This window comes from Myotis davidii, unplaced genomic scaffold (genome assembly GCF_000327345.1).
Source record: "Myotis davidii unplaced genomic scaffold, ASM32734v1 scaffold2034, whole genome shotgun sequence".
NCBI classification, from domain to species: Eukaryota; Metazoa; Chordata; class Mammalia; order Chiroptera; family Vespertilionidae; genus Myotis; species Myotis davidii.
In genome coordinates, this window is record NW_006285802.1 from 514,755 (window position 1) to 532,980 (window position 18,226).

The window sequence follows — 18,226 nt, forward strand, 5'->3', positions numbered from 1 at the left end:
CTCGCCCTAGCTGTTTTGGCTCAGTGGATAGAATGTCAGCCTGCAGACTGAAGGGTCCTGGGTTTGATTCCGGTCAAGGGCACATGCCTGGATTGTGGGCTTGATCCCCATTAGGGGGCATGCAGGGAGGCAGCCAATCAATGATTCTCTCTCATCACTGATGTTTCTTTTTCTCTCCCTTCCTCTCTGAAATCAATAAAAATATATTTTAAAGACTTTTTTTTGAAAAAAGCTTTGGCACTCATTCCTCACCAATAAATCACAGTATATAAAAATACCATTCACTTCTCTCCATTGCTACGACTACACCCATGTTCAAGGCCATAATCACCACCTGGCCAACTTTAGAAGCCTTCTCCTTCCTGGCTGACTGGCCTATCAGTTTCTCTTTTACAATCATATTGCTATCCTGCTTAAAATTTTCTAAAAAGATTCTCTACACACTTCTTAAATCAAAATATTTTAGGACAGTTTTATAAACTTCTACATTAGTTGGCCTACACCTTTTCTCTGGCCTTGGCGATATTTGCGTTAACTTGGTTCCTTAAACTGTAATCATCCCTAACCTTTCCTGCTTTCAGACCCTTGTCTACCTGTCTCATCTATCTAATCACTTTTTGAAATATTTCATGTTAATGTAGTTGTGTGTGTTCCATATCCCTAATTGAAGCATAAATCCCATGAGAGCAGGACAACGTTGCCTTTCATACAGTTCTGTGCAGCACCTGAATTTATATTTGATGCTCAGTACGTACTTAGTGAATAACAAATGAATGAATGAAAAGCCAGGGTAAGTATGTATTCCAGACATCAACACTCCATTTAACAGCAGAGGAAAAGCATACGGGTATTTGTTTGACTTCCCTAAAATCACAGAACTTAGGACTTTAATGCAGTATTAATTCTATAGCAATACATTTTCTTTCATAGACCTTTATTGCCTATTTTGTGAGGAAGCCAGCCCCTTAAATTAGCTAAGAATTAATTGTACACTTTTTTTATATATCTAAAATACCTTGATGCTCTGTTCAGTCATTAAGTTTTCTCACTTGATTTATGATGAGGGAAACTACCTAGGGAATAAAAGCTAATATATCCTTTGGCACTTTTAGAGGATAATTTAATTAATAATTTCATAGATCCAGTTCTACTGTACATTCACTCTTATGCCGAATCAGCTACGGCAATTAACTAGATTCATTCTATGTGTCGTGGGAATTCTAATGGCTACATGGAATACTAAGTTAGATGTGTGTTTACTGCCAATTTAACCATAGTACTAGATGTGCATTTTCCATACTAAATTTGAACAACCAAATTATACATAAATCTCAGCATACTTTATGACCCTAGAGTCACTAGCATAATTTATATTGAGATATGCCTATATTTGAATTCTTAGCACATACTTTAACTGTTATTAGTGATACAAGTATTACTAGTTATAAGAGAAGTTTGAATATAAAGTAAATTATTCCTCTTTCTATATTTTTCTTCTTTTCCTTGTCTTAATATTTCTCCTCCTTAAATCACATATACAAATACTAATAAAAGTATTTTACTACTTAAGGCTATTTTATCCTTTATTATTGCTTTATATATTGAATTTTATGTAAATAGCTATGGTATTTTAAATACTATATTATTATTATGAAAAAATTCATATATAAATCTAGCAAACAAAGCTTCAGTGAATCTTATCATAAAATTTCCTGAGTCATCAAAAAAAAATGGTTGGTCCCAGGGATATAGCAGTGTTAAAATCATTTTATTAATAAAAATAATGTCAGTTTCCTCAGAATCTGTCTGATTTAGCAGTAGCACAGCTTGTAACTTATGTAATTTGGTTTATTAATGTGAAACAACTTCAGTGTGTCACTCTATTAAAGTTGGAAAAAAACTATCTAGTAAAATGTAAATATTTTATTTATTGACTTAATTGATGATAATAGCTAACAGGCTATTATCATCATCATTAAAAATAAAATATATGTCAATTAAACAGCAGTTAAACAGAAAGTAATTGTGATCTAATTCCAATTAAGTAGTATTATGGTTATTTGAAAGTTATCAATATGTGGCAATTGTTACCAATTTTCATTTGGGAGACTTAAAGTGAAGTAGAAAAGGGTTACAAACTTCCCTACATTCCAGTCTTCCAACTAAGACATGATAAATATAGAGGTAAAATGTGATAATAACCATACCTAATGTAATGTAATTGTGGCTAATTTAATTACATAACATGCATTAACAGGTCACAAGTAGCCTGTTAGCTATTATCATCATCATTATTATTTCTAATGTTGTAATTATTGTTATTGTTATTATGCAGGCAATAATTCTGAATTCAGGAGGAAGTCATATTGTTTTAAAATTTGAAGTCTCAATAAGAAGGGGAGAAGTGTCGATGAATATGTGAAGGCAATCAAGAACTGTCCACTACAACATCACTTACCTGCTGTGTTTGCCTTCCCCTGCTACACTGTCGCTCCCACAGGCACAGGGAAGTCAGGTGCTAGGACCAGGAGATCATCTAGCCAAGAAGCCCGTGTCCAACACAGCAGCCAGATAGTCTGCAGAAGCAAATAAGAGAGAAGGTGCCTCTGAGCCCAACAGAGGCCCTGTCTTAGACCCCATGCTGGTTGGGAGGTGTGCACACAAGGGGATCCAGAAATGACAAGTGATGCTTCTCACTGATGGAAGGAAAAAGTTATTAAGATCATCAGAAGGCCCTAAATTAGGTCATCATGAAAATGAAGCAAATAAAATTGCCCATAGAATTGCAGACTTTAGGAAAGGGTAGAATAAGATTCTCCATCATGTTGCCAATACTCCTTGTGGTGCCGCACAATCTATAATAATAAAAGCGTAATATTTTTTTAAAAAGTGTAATATGCTAATTAGACCAAATGTCCTTCCAGAGGAAGCCAGTGCTGCGAGGGAAACTTGGGTCCCAGGTGCCAGAGAGAAGCCGGTGCCAGCAGATGGGGGAAGGACAGCCTACTCGTGCACAAATTTCATGCATTGGGCCTCTAGTTGTATTATAAAAATTGTTTTATAATAAAATTAGTAAATTTTAAAAATCAGAGCAATTAAATTAAAAGTATACAGAAGCAGGAACACATATAGTCTAAATGAGTAATGCTGTATATAACAAAGATTTAATCGAGGAAGCATTTCTTTAACCTTTTATGTTCATTTAAAAATGTTTTATTGTTATTGTCAATTTGGTTAAAAGGGTAACCAAGTAGTTTCTGTCATCATTTGAGAAGGAGAATTATTTTTGTATACCACTGAGATTGGATTGTTTACTATGTATAATTATTGTGCCATCAGCTGATGATGTATCTCACTGCATTGGGTTATTTTTTTTCTCTTTAGCCCTTTTCACTGCTTGCTGTATTATATATTATGCTACTTTATTTTGTCTATTATTGACACGGGTCTTGTTAGGCTGTAAGGTCCATAAAGTAAGGTTTTAGCTTGCTTTGTTGAATTCTATATACTCAACACCTGAAAAGTGCTTGGTGTATAGTACATGCCCGATAAAAAAATGTTGAATTAGAAAAAATGTAATTAAGATCCTAGCCTGATTCATAAAATCATAGGTTTAGATCCATCTCTTCTTCTTTACAAATTAAGGAATTAAAGCTTGGATTAAGTAAAATAAATTGTCCAATCTCCTAGGATTAGATCCAGAAGATTCACTAAAGTCTAAAGATAGCTGCTAATACTATGCTTTTGAAAAATATATTTTCATAAACCACGATATATTAGAAAACTGCCATCTGGTTTAAATTACCACAAACTATGAGCTAGCTTACGTCAGAAGGTAGATATCAATACATAGACAATACGAGGTAAAACGAGTCCTTGCCTCTGTTCCACAGAAACTAAGAACTCAGAGGATTTGAGGGTTTATGGCCACAGAGTTCTGGCGGATTGGATTCAAGGTTTGGACAGGTCTTTTTCGAGAATCAAATACCTTAACTTTGGTGGTCATGTTACTCTGTACTAAGGTGTAAGCAGTAAATCCAAGCTGAATCTATTGACAAGAAGTCCTAGGGAGGAGGAGGAAGTGGGTCAGTGCCTCTTTTCCGCTCTCCATCATATGAGGACAGAACGAGAAAACAGCATTCTGTAATCAGAGAAAGCTCTCACCAGGACCCAACTCCCCTCACCCCACCCCAATCCCCTTGCTGGCGCCCTGACCTCAGTCAGACTTGCAGCCCCGGACGCTGTGAGAAGTAAAATTCTGTTGTTTATAAGCTACAGAGTCTATGGTGCTTTGCTATAGCAGCCCAGACAGAGTAAAAGGCAGCAAAAAGCCTGCCATGAGTCTTCATGAGTCCTTCAGGATTTTCAAGATGACAAAACTCAGGGAAGTCCCAGAGGGCTTGGTGTGACGTCATCTCAGATGCTATTTCAGTGGCAGCTTCACCCTGTGAAATCCTGTACCAGTTCCGTCTGTGAGGTAGCCTTCTCTATCAAACCAGGAACGCTCACAGCTAAGGACTGAGTGTGTGTGCCCCACCCGCACCCCACAGTCACACACTGAAGTGCTGTTACTCAACATGATGGTATGTAGAGGCTGGAGGTTTACAAGGTGATTAGTTTTACTAGACAAGTGTGTTGACCAGCTAAGCAACAGGGTACAAGGTGATTAGTTTTAAATGAAGTCGTAAGGGTGCAGCCCCAGGATGGGATTACTGCCCATAAAGAAAGGGAGAGCCCGACTGGTGGGGCACAGTGGTTGAGCGTCAACCTATGAACCAGGAGGTCATGGTTTGATTCCCTGTAGGGCACATGCCTGAGTTGTGGGCTGGATCCCCAGTGTGGGGCATGCAGAAGGCAGCCAGCCTATCAATGCTTCTCTCTCATCATTGAGGTTTTGATCTTTCTCTCTCCCTCCCTCTGAAATCAATAAAAATAGATTTTTGAAAAAGAAAGGAAGAGAACAGAGGTATCTCTCTTTTTGTGCACATGTACCAAGGAAAGGCCAGGTGAGGACATACCAGCAAGAGGGTCTCACCAAGAACCTCACCAGGCGGTATCCTGATCTTGTCTTCCAGCCTCCAGAACCATGAGACATGCATGCCCTTTTAAAAGGTACCCAGTCTATGGTATTTTATTATAGCATCCCAAACAAAGGCAGTCATTGTGCCAGTGAGAACTGAGATCCCTGGGCAAGGGGCTCATTCCAGAGAAAGGGTGAAAGCTGTGGTAAATTGGAGGTAGGGTTCCATATTTCTGGGTAATTTGCATGCATTCCATAGAATTAATAAATCTTTGTGAAGCAGGTGCTAAGAGACAGTGATAAATCCAGAAGTTATAGAAAATGACTAGTTTAATATAACTGTTTGATATGTGCTTGTTTATCTGTAAGGTTTATCCTTTCAAAAGTTGGATATTTCCTAATAGTCCTTAAGAATGCTTTATTACCATAATTTCTGAAGTGTGTTTTAACATTGGATTTGAATAAAATAATATCTGTCAGATTTAGACAAATATGTGATAAAACTAGAATAATTGATAGCATCTGTGCATGTGAGAAATGGGATATTTCAAATACTCCCTGAGGATTCATGGAAAGTTTGGGTTAAAAAATGCAGCCAAACGGAAAAATATTTTTCACCTCTCTCTTTTAATATTCTATTATTTTTATCTGCTAGCTATACAGATAAGCTCTGTACTTCTCCCAGATGCTGTCCTTGAAATTATCATACTGAATATTAAGCCTAAATAGCAGCTGGCATTAGAACCAATTTATTTCTGCAAATGAGCCATCCCCTTTAAAGTTTGAACAGCTTAAATGTATTATGGTGAGTGAAAAAGATAGAGTCATGAGACAAGATTTTAATCATGGGTATAAAATGTGTATCAGCTATCACCATGGAGTTTTTCTAACATCTAAGTGTTTACAGAGGTAATTTTCTTTAAATGTTAAAATCATGTTCACATCTTATTTACCTCATCCTGTACATGCAGGCAATCATGCTACTATAATCACTGTTGAGATTGTAAAACTTTAAAGAAAGATAAAGCAAAGATTTATTTGTTTAAACTTTTAAAAATATATTTTTATTGATTTCAGAGAGGAAGGTAGAGGAACAGAGATATAGAAACATCAATGATAAGAGAGAATAATTGATGGGCTGCCTCCTGCATGCCCCACATGGGAATAGAGCCTGCAACCTGGGCATGTGTCCTGACCTGGAATCGAACCAAGACGTTCTGGTTCTTAAGTCAACACTCAACCACTGAGCCATGCTGGCCAGGCAGCAGGGATTTATTAATTCTGTGGAATGCATGCAAATATGAAAGCAACATGAATCTGTGCTATAAGATTATTATCCCTATAGCCCTAAAATGTTTCTAATATTGCTAACAACATTTATACCACAGGAGAAAATGCATATAAATATTGCTATTATGTCTAACATGGAATAAAAACAGGTGTAGAGAGTTCGATGAGAAAAAAATGTAAATGAAAAATTCAATACATCTTAACATGCATTGTTACCACGTTACTGTTAAATTAAATTTATCACATAAAATAATTAAGCCTAGTTAATAGGTAATATGTAATGAGCACCTAGTCACAGAACTTAATAACATTCTAATTGTAATCAAACATACAATGTAATCGGTGCTTATTGCATTAAAACACACATCACACCCCCGTTATTGCTTTTGTTTTATAAATTGGAATGTTAGTTCAACTCCTGCTTCTTAGGAAGGGGAATGCCTTTGTAATGTTGAAAATGAACTGGCACAAAGCCAAGGACTCTGCTGTAGATGAATTACAAAAGAGTTTTTGAATTAAAAAAAAGAAAAGGTTTAATCTCCCAAACACCTTAAATTTATGATAATGCGGTAGGTGTCAAATTGTAAATGGCTTGATTCTTTCCCACTCAGTCTTAGCAATATTATATTGTAGATGTTTGAATCGGGCAGTAAAGTAAGATTTTCTTGTGCGAAATTGTGTAATGTCCATAATTTTCATAGTTTCTATAGTGCTTTGATTTAAAGATGTAGAATAAAAACATTCTTACCATTTCTAAAATCAAATTTTTATTTAAAACAACTTCTCATGACATTACATGTAAGATACTGAAAGTTTTAATACTATGGCTTATAAGTTTGTTGCTAAATAAAATATCCTATCTTATCACAAGTTTTAATTACCAAGAAATAAGCTTATTAGTTAGTCAATATTAATCATAGCTATGAAGTTGCAATAGCCAACCCAAATTTGTACTAATCTTCCTATGAGCAAAGTATAAGACTTATTACAAATAGTGGTATTATCAACAAAAACTGTTCAAACCTTCCTAATATAATTACACTAATTTACAAGAAAGATAACTGAAGGAGCAGGCTAAATTTTAAATTATAACTCTAATTACATATTCTAGATGATTATTTAACACCAAAACTCCCAAATAGAACTAACTTTAGACAAATGATAGCAGTGTGACATTTTGTCTATTTATACCACATGAATATAATTTGAACTTTGGCAATTAATACAAACAAGATAAATAACTCTATTACTTTCTACTTAAGTAAGTCTTCTTTCATTCTCATATTTATATGACTTCTAAGTCAGTTTTACAACATTATATTCTTCTACTATAAATGTTTTATCTGATTCAATTTTAATAAATTATAGTTAGTACCTAGAAAGCAATAACTTCAAATATATATAATAGAGAAGAAGTTAGGCAATTATATGGGCAAAATAATATCATGCTAAAGATAAATTTTATTCTTAAATGCAGTATTAGGATAGAATAGTGAACCAGACTCCCAACATAACTTAGTACTGTCCTTGACTTCATTAGTAAATTTAATTGTGAAAAATAGAGAATTCTAATTGACATATATGAAGAAATATTGGAGGAATCTAGATTAATAAAAGAGGAAGCTTCACTTCTACAGACTCACATGTAATTTGTAATGTATATTTAAAAGATATTCATCATGGTGGAAAAACAAGAGAAGAGAGCTTAAATAGAGCATTCATATATAGGTTAGATCCACAAGAGAACTCCTTTAATTTGGAGATTTAAACAAAAGAGAAGAAAAAAAAAACATGTCAATGGAATGAATGATTCAATTTTGATTATGTTTTTATTAATAATCAAATATAAAACATTTCATTTTGCTTTACTGAAATTCAGTCTATATTAGTATAACTAACCCTTTATAGGTAAAAGGTACTATTAAAAGCTCTGAACATCTAACTATAAACCTCAATTAAAGCTAGCCTATCCTGCAATTCAACATTTGAAATTATTTGCATATGTAGAACTTATTACACTTTCTGGGAATATTTAGGTTGGTGCAAAAATAAAAAATGTCAAATCAAATAAAATTGACCATACAGAAGATTGATACCTTGAATGAGAAAAAAGAAACTCAACTTCTATTAGGACTTTGCAATTTAAATCATCTTTTGATCAGTGTGATGATTCAAAAAATAAAAATGAAATCTGAAAAAACAAAGGGAAGAAATAAATGAAAAACTGCTGAAAATAGAAACTAAGACAATTATGTTGTCTCCAAGAACTAGGGATACCAAATATTTTTATGGTTTAAATTTGCATTAAAATATATATATCTTATATAATAAAGAGGGAATATGGTAATTTACCCTCACAACATCACAAAGATGGTAGCACCCACAGGCAATAAGGAGGGAGTATGCTAATTGACTGCCACACTCTCAATAATGGCAGTGCCCACAGTCACAAGATGGCGGTGCCCAGTCTCCTCGGCCAGGCCTTGCCACGTGCCTGCCTCTGGAGACCCCCAGTCCTCTCAGCCCCATCTGTAATATATATATGTGTGTGTGTAATATATATATCTGTATATATATATTATACACACACACACACATACACTATAAGCCTGTGATAGTCTATCTTCTCTACTGGTAATAACTAAATTCTCTAGAAATAACATACAACAAAATCAGAATCAAAACAGTAACAAAAAAAAAACTACCTAAGCCTTCTGTTGAGTGAGCAAAATCTTATGGAGGAGAATGAAAACTAGTTTCCTACATTTTCTTTTTTCTCTTAATGGTGCTGTGTATGGGAGTTTCAAAGTGATTCTGGAGCTAAAATTTTTCCGTGAGTACAGAGGTATCTTGGAAATAATCCAGTATAGGTTGAATGGTGTAGAGGTAATTCCAGAGAGCAGTCAAGAAGGAGATGCCACGATACTGTGTACATAACCACAGAAATCGCAGTCTAACGACATACAAACTTGAATAGCAAAGACTTTAGGAGTCAACTGAGATTTGAATCACTGCTCACAGGAGGCAACAAAGAAAATAATGGCAGTGCCCACAGTCACAAGATGGCGGTGCCCAGTCTCCTCGGCCAGGCCTTGCCACGTGCCTGCCTCTGGAGACCCCCAGTCCTCTCAGCCCCCCAGCTGCCCAGGGCCGGCCTGAGGCTCAGGTAACCAGGGATGGCTGAGGCTTGCGCTGTTGGAAGTGGCAGCAACAGAACTGTGATGGGGCATAGCCTTCCCTGATTGCCAGGTCACCTCCCACCCCTGAGACTACCTAAGCCTTCTGTTGAGTGAGCAAAATCTTATGGAGGAGAATGAAAACTAGTTTCCTACATTTTCTTTTTTCTCTTAATGGTGCTGTGTATGGGAGTTTCAAAGTGATTCTGGAGCTAAAATTTTTCCGTGAGTACAGAGGTATCTTGGAAATGATCCAGTATAGGTTGAATGGTGTAGAGGTAATTCCAGAGAGCAGTCAAGAAGGAGATGCCATGATACTGTGTACATAACCACAGAAATCGCAGTCTAACGACATACAAACTTGAATAGCAAAGACTTTAGGAGTCAACTGAGACTTGAATCACTGCTCACAGGAGGCAACACAGAACTTAGGGGTGATTACCTGCTTAAAATCATCTTTTCCAGATGGTGTCAAATTACCCAGAGTCTGCACAACACAGTATTTACAGTATTCAGGACAGAATTCAACAATTCTTGCTATTTAATGAGTCAGGAGAATAAGACCAATTCTAATGGAAAGGGTAATCAGTTTATGCTCATGCCAACATGGCATGAATATCTCACCTTAAGAATTTATAAACAAAGAGAAAAGCAAATCTAAAATATATAGAACAATTGAAATAATAAAGACAAAACCAAAATCCAAACACTAGAAAACAGATCTATAACTGAAAATATAAATTACTAAAGGCAAAAATTAAAGCTTTGTAAAGAACAACATTAGTAAACCCTTAGCTATAAAAGACTTTTTAATAAGTACTGCTGAATGATTTGTGTGTCCATATTTGTATGGAAAGATAATACATACTGACTCTACAGAAATGCACTCCAAATGAATCATTGACCTTAATGTAAAATCCAAATCAACAAAACAAAAGGAAAGCTTAGACATACATTGTTTAATTGGTCTTTCCATTAATTTCTAGACAAGCAGTTTATAAATGTGTAAAATAATATAGATTTATTTGTGTCTGTTCTTTGGGAAATATTTGCTTTCTAGAGTTCTCAATTAGAAAATGCATCTTGTTTCACAATTACCATCACATTATATCAATATTAATGAAATAGAAATTATCTAGTAGAAACATTTTGTCAATAGGAGTATCTTATACATTTCCACTAAGACAGCTATTTCCTTTTATGTATCAAAGCACCTACAAACTGATGATTCTGAAATATTATTAAAAATAATGTTAAATCTTCCCCTTTTAAAAAAAACATGTTTAACAAATTATTTCAAAACCACATGCATTAAGATTGGTTATGTAGACTCCATTTACATTAGCCCTCACAATTCCCAAATTTAACAGTTATATATTTTTTAAAATTATTTAATAACCCTCTATTGTAGTTCCTACTTTCAGACTATAAACACTATTTTGATAAAAATATAAGTACTGACATATTCAACCATTTAAAAATACTATACCATACCTTATGAGCATGTAAGATAATTCCACAAATAGCTTCAATAAGAAATAAAAACTCTCACTCCCTATGTGAGGCACAGGACCGTTAATATTATAATAAACAGATGGAAATCTAAGGAAATGTTGACCTATCACTAATAACTAATAATAACTGATAATACAGTTCATTTGCTATTGTGTTTCTGTTTTAACATTAATGATTATCAGGGTAAGCAGCATCGAGATCATTAAATATATACAGCACTGTTTAATGTTCCATAGCATCCACTAGATGTCTCCAATAACTGGCTTTGAGCAGTTATGTTCTTTCTAAAGCTATACATTAACTGCTGAGAAACAAACTGAATAGGCATTTGGATCTCCCTGTAAAAATGTGTATTTTTCAAAGCAGAGCAAGTTCTTTGAGTAAGCATACAGAACGGAAATAACTTACATTCGATATCCAGATACATGCTCTTCTGGTGCCCTCCGATTCTACTCGCAGCTTCACAGTCGTACCTCCCAGAATCGGACAACTTCACGTCTTTAATCTGCAGGGATGAGCTCCCATGCTGCCCTTTGACTTCAAGACGGCCATCGGGGCTCTGTTTACATCGAGTCAGGAAAAGAAATATTTTATGTTTCGTTTGTGTAAAATGATGAGCAAAAATGATGGTATTTATGATATATGCAGTAAACAAAATGAACTCTTACCAGCATTCAATTGTGTGTGTGTTATTTCCCCAAAACCTAGGGTTTCTCTATTTATGACTTGTAATTCCTAGCTTATCCATTTTACCTGTCCACTTGCTTACAGGGAGATGGATAGTAGGAAAGCTTACACGCACATTTTAGCAATATCTTTTACTTAGTAGGCTCTTTGCTCTTTAAAAAAACTTGCATGTTCTTGCAGGAAGGGTTTTGTTGGCTTCCAGTTATATTCTTTGCAAACGTAACCACACAACAATGCCTTCAATTCTGCCTAAAACCTACAATGAAAATGATATGCCTGTGGCACTTTGGTTTCATATCCACCATGGAAGGAGATATGAGATACGTATCAAGACTTATGAAAATAAAGCCTTCAGGAAATTGTAATTTTCATTTTTGAATAGAGCAACAGTACTTCTCATAAGCATAATTAACACCAGATGCATCATAGACAAAATATTAAGACATAGCACTATCAAACTCACTTTTAGGGATTCAGTGGAAACTATATGAAGATGATTAATTACTTACTCTGTGAATATTGACTCAAATAAAGGAACTGCTTATAATCCAATACTCTATAGATTACATTTCAAATAAGAATTAATTCTTGTGTGCAACAAAATCAGCATAGCTAGACGTGTCTTAAATCACTTAAATACATTTATGGGACACACATTAAAACAGAGAGAGTTTCTTCACTGAATTTTACTTCATACTGTCAGAAAATATATTGAGCTTTTAGCATTTTATAATGTATTTGAAATGTATTGTACGCTTATTGGTTTGATTATTTTCAATATTTGAGGCTTTAGTGCACCATAAATTATTTTATGCCATACATCTATTATAAAATATGTATATTATGTAACAATATGAGAGTTGTTTAATTTTCTTTGTGACTGAAATTCAATTAAACTTTAATACATTCATGTACTTTCTATTACTAACATTTGGCATTTAATACTTTTCCCTTATTAATATCAAAAGACCACTTTAAAGTTCTTTTTTCGAACATCAAGTTGATTGGTGCAGAGTATGATTATTCTTCCCTTTTTAATTTTATACAGCCATGCAATTACTCTAGCATCATAGCAGTCACTCTATTTAATATCAGAAAAAATAGTCTTCAAAAACAAAGAAAATCATACCAGCAATACAGTATGCAACTCACATCAGGATTTCCAGGCCAACCATATGTTCCCCACTCCCGAGTATTGCTAAGAAAATAATAAGGTGAGGTTTTCAAGCAGAAGGCCCTTCTCTTCTGCCAATTTTTAACATGTTCAACTGCCAAGTTCATTTACTTAATTGAGAGAAAAGGAGGAAAAAAAAAGCCAAACTTCACAAAAGTTCAACTCAGAATGAATAAACCCAAAAGCAAAATGGCACCTGGCCGGTGTTGCTCAGTGGTTGAGCACTGACCTATGATCCAGGAGGTCACGGTTAGATTCCCCGTAAGGGCACATGCCCAGGTTGCGGACTTGATGCCTTGTGTGGGGTGTGCAGGAGGCAGCTGATCAATGACTCTCTCTCACTGATGTTTCTATCTCTCTCTCCCTCTCCCTTCCTCTCTGAAATCAATAAAAACATGTATTTTTAAAAAATAAATACCAGGATCTCTCTTTCCCCGGAGCATTAGAGCCAGCTATCTCACTCGCAGGGCTCGTCCCTTTGACATGTATCTCAGTTGGCATGTGCAGACCTGAACGCAGCACCCCCTCACCCGGCATCACCTGCTCACCCACGTGGTCTTCCTTCCCATGAATTATACCAATTATTTTCCATGACCCATGCTATACCTGTCCTCTGTCCGTCTTGGGTTGTTTTCTGAATCTTTATCTACGTATATTCCCAATTATGAGAAATGACAGTTGATCATCTTGTTCTACATGATCATTTCCAATCTTCAGCAGTTGTGTTTGGTAGACCTATCTGTTCTGTGCTTTTCCCATTTACAGTCTCAGTGGTGCTGCTGCGTCGAAAGGATATTGACAGGAGTCTCAGCTTTTCAGAGAGAACAATCACACTGAGGCTGAATGTGCCCGAAAAAGACTCCCTGACTCTGCAAAAGTCATCAGCATTAAGCTATTTTCTATGTTTCTCTAGCAAAAAAGAAATCATTCCAGCTGCAGAAATTATTTCTTATGAAGCTAAGAAAGTTGTGGTTTTTGTGTTTGTTTTTTGTTTTGAAAATCAAACTTTTAATTCGTATAACTTCATGAAGGTTTCACGTCACCGGTGCTCTATAATCATAGATAACATTGTATTCCCTTCCAAATACAACTCCTACCCCGCAGCTTGATGCTTAAGGACTTCCATATGGCACCGCTTTCCTGTCTAAGCACACGTTATAATTTGGATGCCAATTAATTTGAATTACTTGTACTGTCATGAATATCCTGTGCTTTCCATAAGCACCCTTCTTTAAAGACCTGTCTAAAATCAATCTCCTTTTATCCCTTCCACATTTAAACAGAAGGATTCTGTCATAATTCCTTTAATTTTTTGGCCAAGTATCAATTTATATTCAAAATAGTTCCTGGATGATTACGTTATTATAACATATTTTATATATTATTTTTTCTATATTCTATTTATATTATATATATAATTATCTATTATTTATAATCATTTCATTGAGTTTTGTGCTTTTCTTGGGACACTGCCTTTTTCTAGCTTTGTTGAAAATTCCTCTGTAGAGTGATATTATAGTTGAACAAACATGATAATATATTTGTGGCACTTGATTGCTGGAAGCTATTCATTATCTACACCAGTGATGGCGAACCTTTTGAGCTCGGCATGTCAGCATTTTGAAAAACCCTAGCTTAACTCTGGTGCCGTGTCACATATAGAAATTTTTTTCAATGGTGGCTCAAGCAATTTCCTGACCTAATAGTCTCAAAATAAATCTTTACTAATATTTACTGACCTTTAAGATAGCCTGTCTGCTACCAGACTGCCTGCCTAACTAAGGGAAAGATGTGTATTCTAAAATTGAAGAAAATCTAGCAGGCCCTGGGCCCCAGTGGAGCCTCTCCACTAGAGAAAGGTTTTCCACCTGGCTCCCTATGCCTTCTAAATTCATATTTCTTGTCTAGTGTATTCATTTGTGTGTGGTCCCTTTTCCAGATCCTGAACTCTAGCCACAAACGAATGCAGCATTCACACTTTATATGAACGTCACTTGGACTAGTGCTGAGGACTGAACCATTCTATTCTAATATTATTGTGAAGTACATTGAGTTATGGTGAAATTTACATATAATTTGAGAAGAGAAAATGTAATCATAAGCTATTATTTACTTTGGGTTAAAAACGTGAATCTTTATTAGAATGTGAAAAAATACCTTATTAAAGGCAAATTCTTCTTTTTTCCTGTCAGAAATAGTTTTTCTTTTGTAGTATTGAAAGGTAATATTTACCTCTCTTGAAAACTATACGGTCTCTTGCTGTTGTAAATGATAGATTTTCAACTTGTGAAAAATTATTTGTGTATATAAAAACTAGCATTCTATTAGTAAAAGTGTTGGTATTTAAGTTATTATTAATAAATATAAAATGATTAACAGAAATTCTAGAAGAACAGAATTTCTTTGGGAAGTTGTGTGATTTCCTGGGTAATTATAAGTCATTTTCAGACTTGGCATTGTCTTTATAATAATACACAATATGCATTAGTCTCAAATACTTCCACTGGAAGACCAAAGTCATTCCTCCTCATATCTGACATTCCAAAAGATATCTCTCTCCTGGTGCTGTACTAGTAAAAATGCATTACACATTTCTGAAAGAAAATTCATTTATATCTTGGCTTTGATTCCCCACTGACTTAAGATTCATTTAAGACACCTGATATTTGATTGAGACAGGTTAATAGACATATTAGCTGTCCATCTAGTATTTTTCAGGTTCTTCCACTGCATTAAGTAAGATGATTAAAAAGTAAAGTATCTGACTATACATTATTATTCCAATCCTTTACAGAGAGACACACTCTGAAATTTGATTTGAGTTATATTCTTTGCCTTTCCAGAAGGTCAGTTTAAGGACTGCTTATCTGAATAGTATTTTCATATTTTTATAAAATGATTATTTATAGCTTACTGGCCTTTTCATAATCAATTAATCAAGTAAATATGTGATGACTACCTTTAGTTTAGTGTCTGTGAATATGAATATTTTGACAGTTTTAATAGTCAGACATTTAAAATTACATAACGTAATGTTTATAAATATGTTTTTTTGTGTGTGATCTTACCTGACTAGACATGTGTTGCCAAATTTAAAATCCCATTGTAGTACACAACACATCGGGGGTGGAGGTATTCCCTATCTTTCTTCTTCCTTACACTCATGTCTTTGAACCTTTTTGAAATCATTGACCTCTGCCCCCTACTTTTATGGCCTTTTGAGAGAACTGTGGATCATGTCACTTAGTCATTCAACATTTTTTTGCAATTATTCCACAATAAGCATCCAGGCACTGGGGATACATGCTGAGCAAAATAGAATAACTTCTACCCGTAGTGGAATTAAAGTTTAACAGAGAAGACAGGTATTATATTAAAAGATAATATAGCCCAGTTAGAGTGGCTCAGTGGTTGAGCATGGACCTATGAACCAGGTGATCACAGTTCAATTCCCAGTCAGGGCACATGCCCGAGCTGTGGGCTCGATTCCCAGTAGGCGAGGCATGCAAGAGGCAGGCAATTGATGATTGTCTCTCATCATTGATCTCTCTCTCTCTCTCTCTCTCTCTCTCTCTCTCTTCCTCTCTGAAATCAATCAATCAATATATATATATATTTAAAAGATAATATAAATAAACTTAAAAGTACTTTTTAAGAATCACAGTTTTGTTTTGGAGGTAAGTGAAGGTGAGAGGTAGAGTCAGAGGCATGCTCCCCGGTAAACTGAAGTGTGGATTGAGATTTAAAAATGGTGAGGAGGGGTGGTGCTGTAGAGAGAATTCCAGGCAAATGTCCCCAGAAGGCACATGAAAGAACTGAGGGAAGCCAGCAGGTGCACAGAAGAGAGGGCAGGTGGGATCTCCTGATGTTGGGCGGGTAAATAGAGAATGCTTGCAGAATCCAAGGTAAATGCAGACACACAGGAAACATTGCACCCCTGCATTATATATTCAGTGTGCCTTTTCATAATGGCATTAAGTCTGTACTGAATTCAAACTCAACTTCAAATGCTTGAAGGTGGCAGCAAGGCATAACTGGCTAAATATGTAAACAAGAAAACATATGCTCTCTAAAGGTTATTGGCATTAATTTATTCAAACAAATTTCACAAAACTGTGTTAACATTGTGTTGAGTTGACTAACGTCTGCAAAGAATTTTAAACAGATCCTGTTTCCTCCTTATAAGATTCATATATTTACTCTTAGCCTCAATTTTTCTTTCCTTTGGGCTGAATCCCAACTTTCTAATTGTCTTCCTATTTTGACTTCATGAACTGAACTTTTATATAATTACCCTTCCTCCTAGCAGTGTAAGTTCATGAATTAAACAGTACTATGCACAATAAAACGTTTTAATCTACGTGGTTTCTTCATCAGTTTCTAGTGCCCTTTTCTTCTCTTGGTATATATAGTCCATCTATTCAACAAATAAGAATCTATATGTATATATATATAAAAGCCTAAGCGACTGTTATGACTGGTGACTGAACAACTGGTAGAAATTGTACTCCCAAGTGAAAGAATTGTGTCCACAAAAATGTTTACATGAGTGCCCATAACAGCATTATTATTCAAGCCAAAAAAGTAAAAGCAACATAAATGTCCATCTATTGGTGAATGAATACATAAACTGTGGTATATCCATGAAATAGAATATTTGGCAATGAAACATGTAGATGCCTTGGATGTATCTCCTCTCTACTTTCCTTCAGGATGATTGTCCCTGCTCCAATGCCATGACTTTGGTGTCAAAGGCCAGTCTTGCAGGATTTACATGGACATGAGCTCACTCTTACCATTCACTGGCTTTAAAATGTTTAAGATTCGAATGATTATGTATCATATCCCCAAAATTTATATTAGTTCTTCTGAAAATCAAGATGTGAATCCAAGCCTAAGTATGTGGCTAGAGTAGAAAAATCCTGCTGATTCAATCCACTTTTCCATGTAAAATCTCATCACTTTCTCCAAGGTTAAGAAACCAAGAAAAATGGGATGGTCTTTATTGCTTATGAATTCCCAACTTTCCTGTATATCCTTCATAATGAAAAAAATAAGGAAAATAATAAGGACTGTTTTAAATCAGTAAGTTTTGTTTCCATATCTTGGTGGTTGTAAATAACTGCCACAAACATAGGTGTTCATATATTCTTTCAAATTAGTGCTTTGAATTTCTTTGTATATAAGAGGCCCAGTGCACAAAATTTGTGCACAGGGGTGTGCCTGCACCATCTCCAATCTGAAACCCCTTGAGGGATGTCTGACTGCCCGTTTAGGCCCGATCCCAGTGGGACATCCCTCTCACAATCCAGGACTGCTGGCTCCCAACTGCTCACCTGCCTGCCTGCCTGATTGCCCCTAACT

General features: G+C 35.3%; 1 protein-coding gene across 1 annotated transcript in view; it reads right to left on the bottom strand.

The window, feature by feature from the left end:
- Window positions 1–18,226, bottom strand: part of NCAM2 (neural cell adhesion molecule 2) — a 158,938-nt gene that overhangs the window by 84,851 nt on the left and 55,861 nt on the right. The window contains exon 9 of the mRNA XM_006756902.2: window positions 11,410–11,560. Coding sequence (XP_006756965.1) covers window positions 11,410–11,560 — 151 coding nt within the window. The remainder of the gene's footprint in view (window positions 1–11,409; window positions 11,561–18,226) is intronic.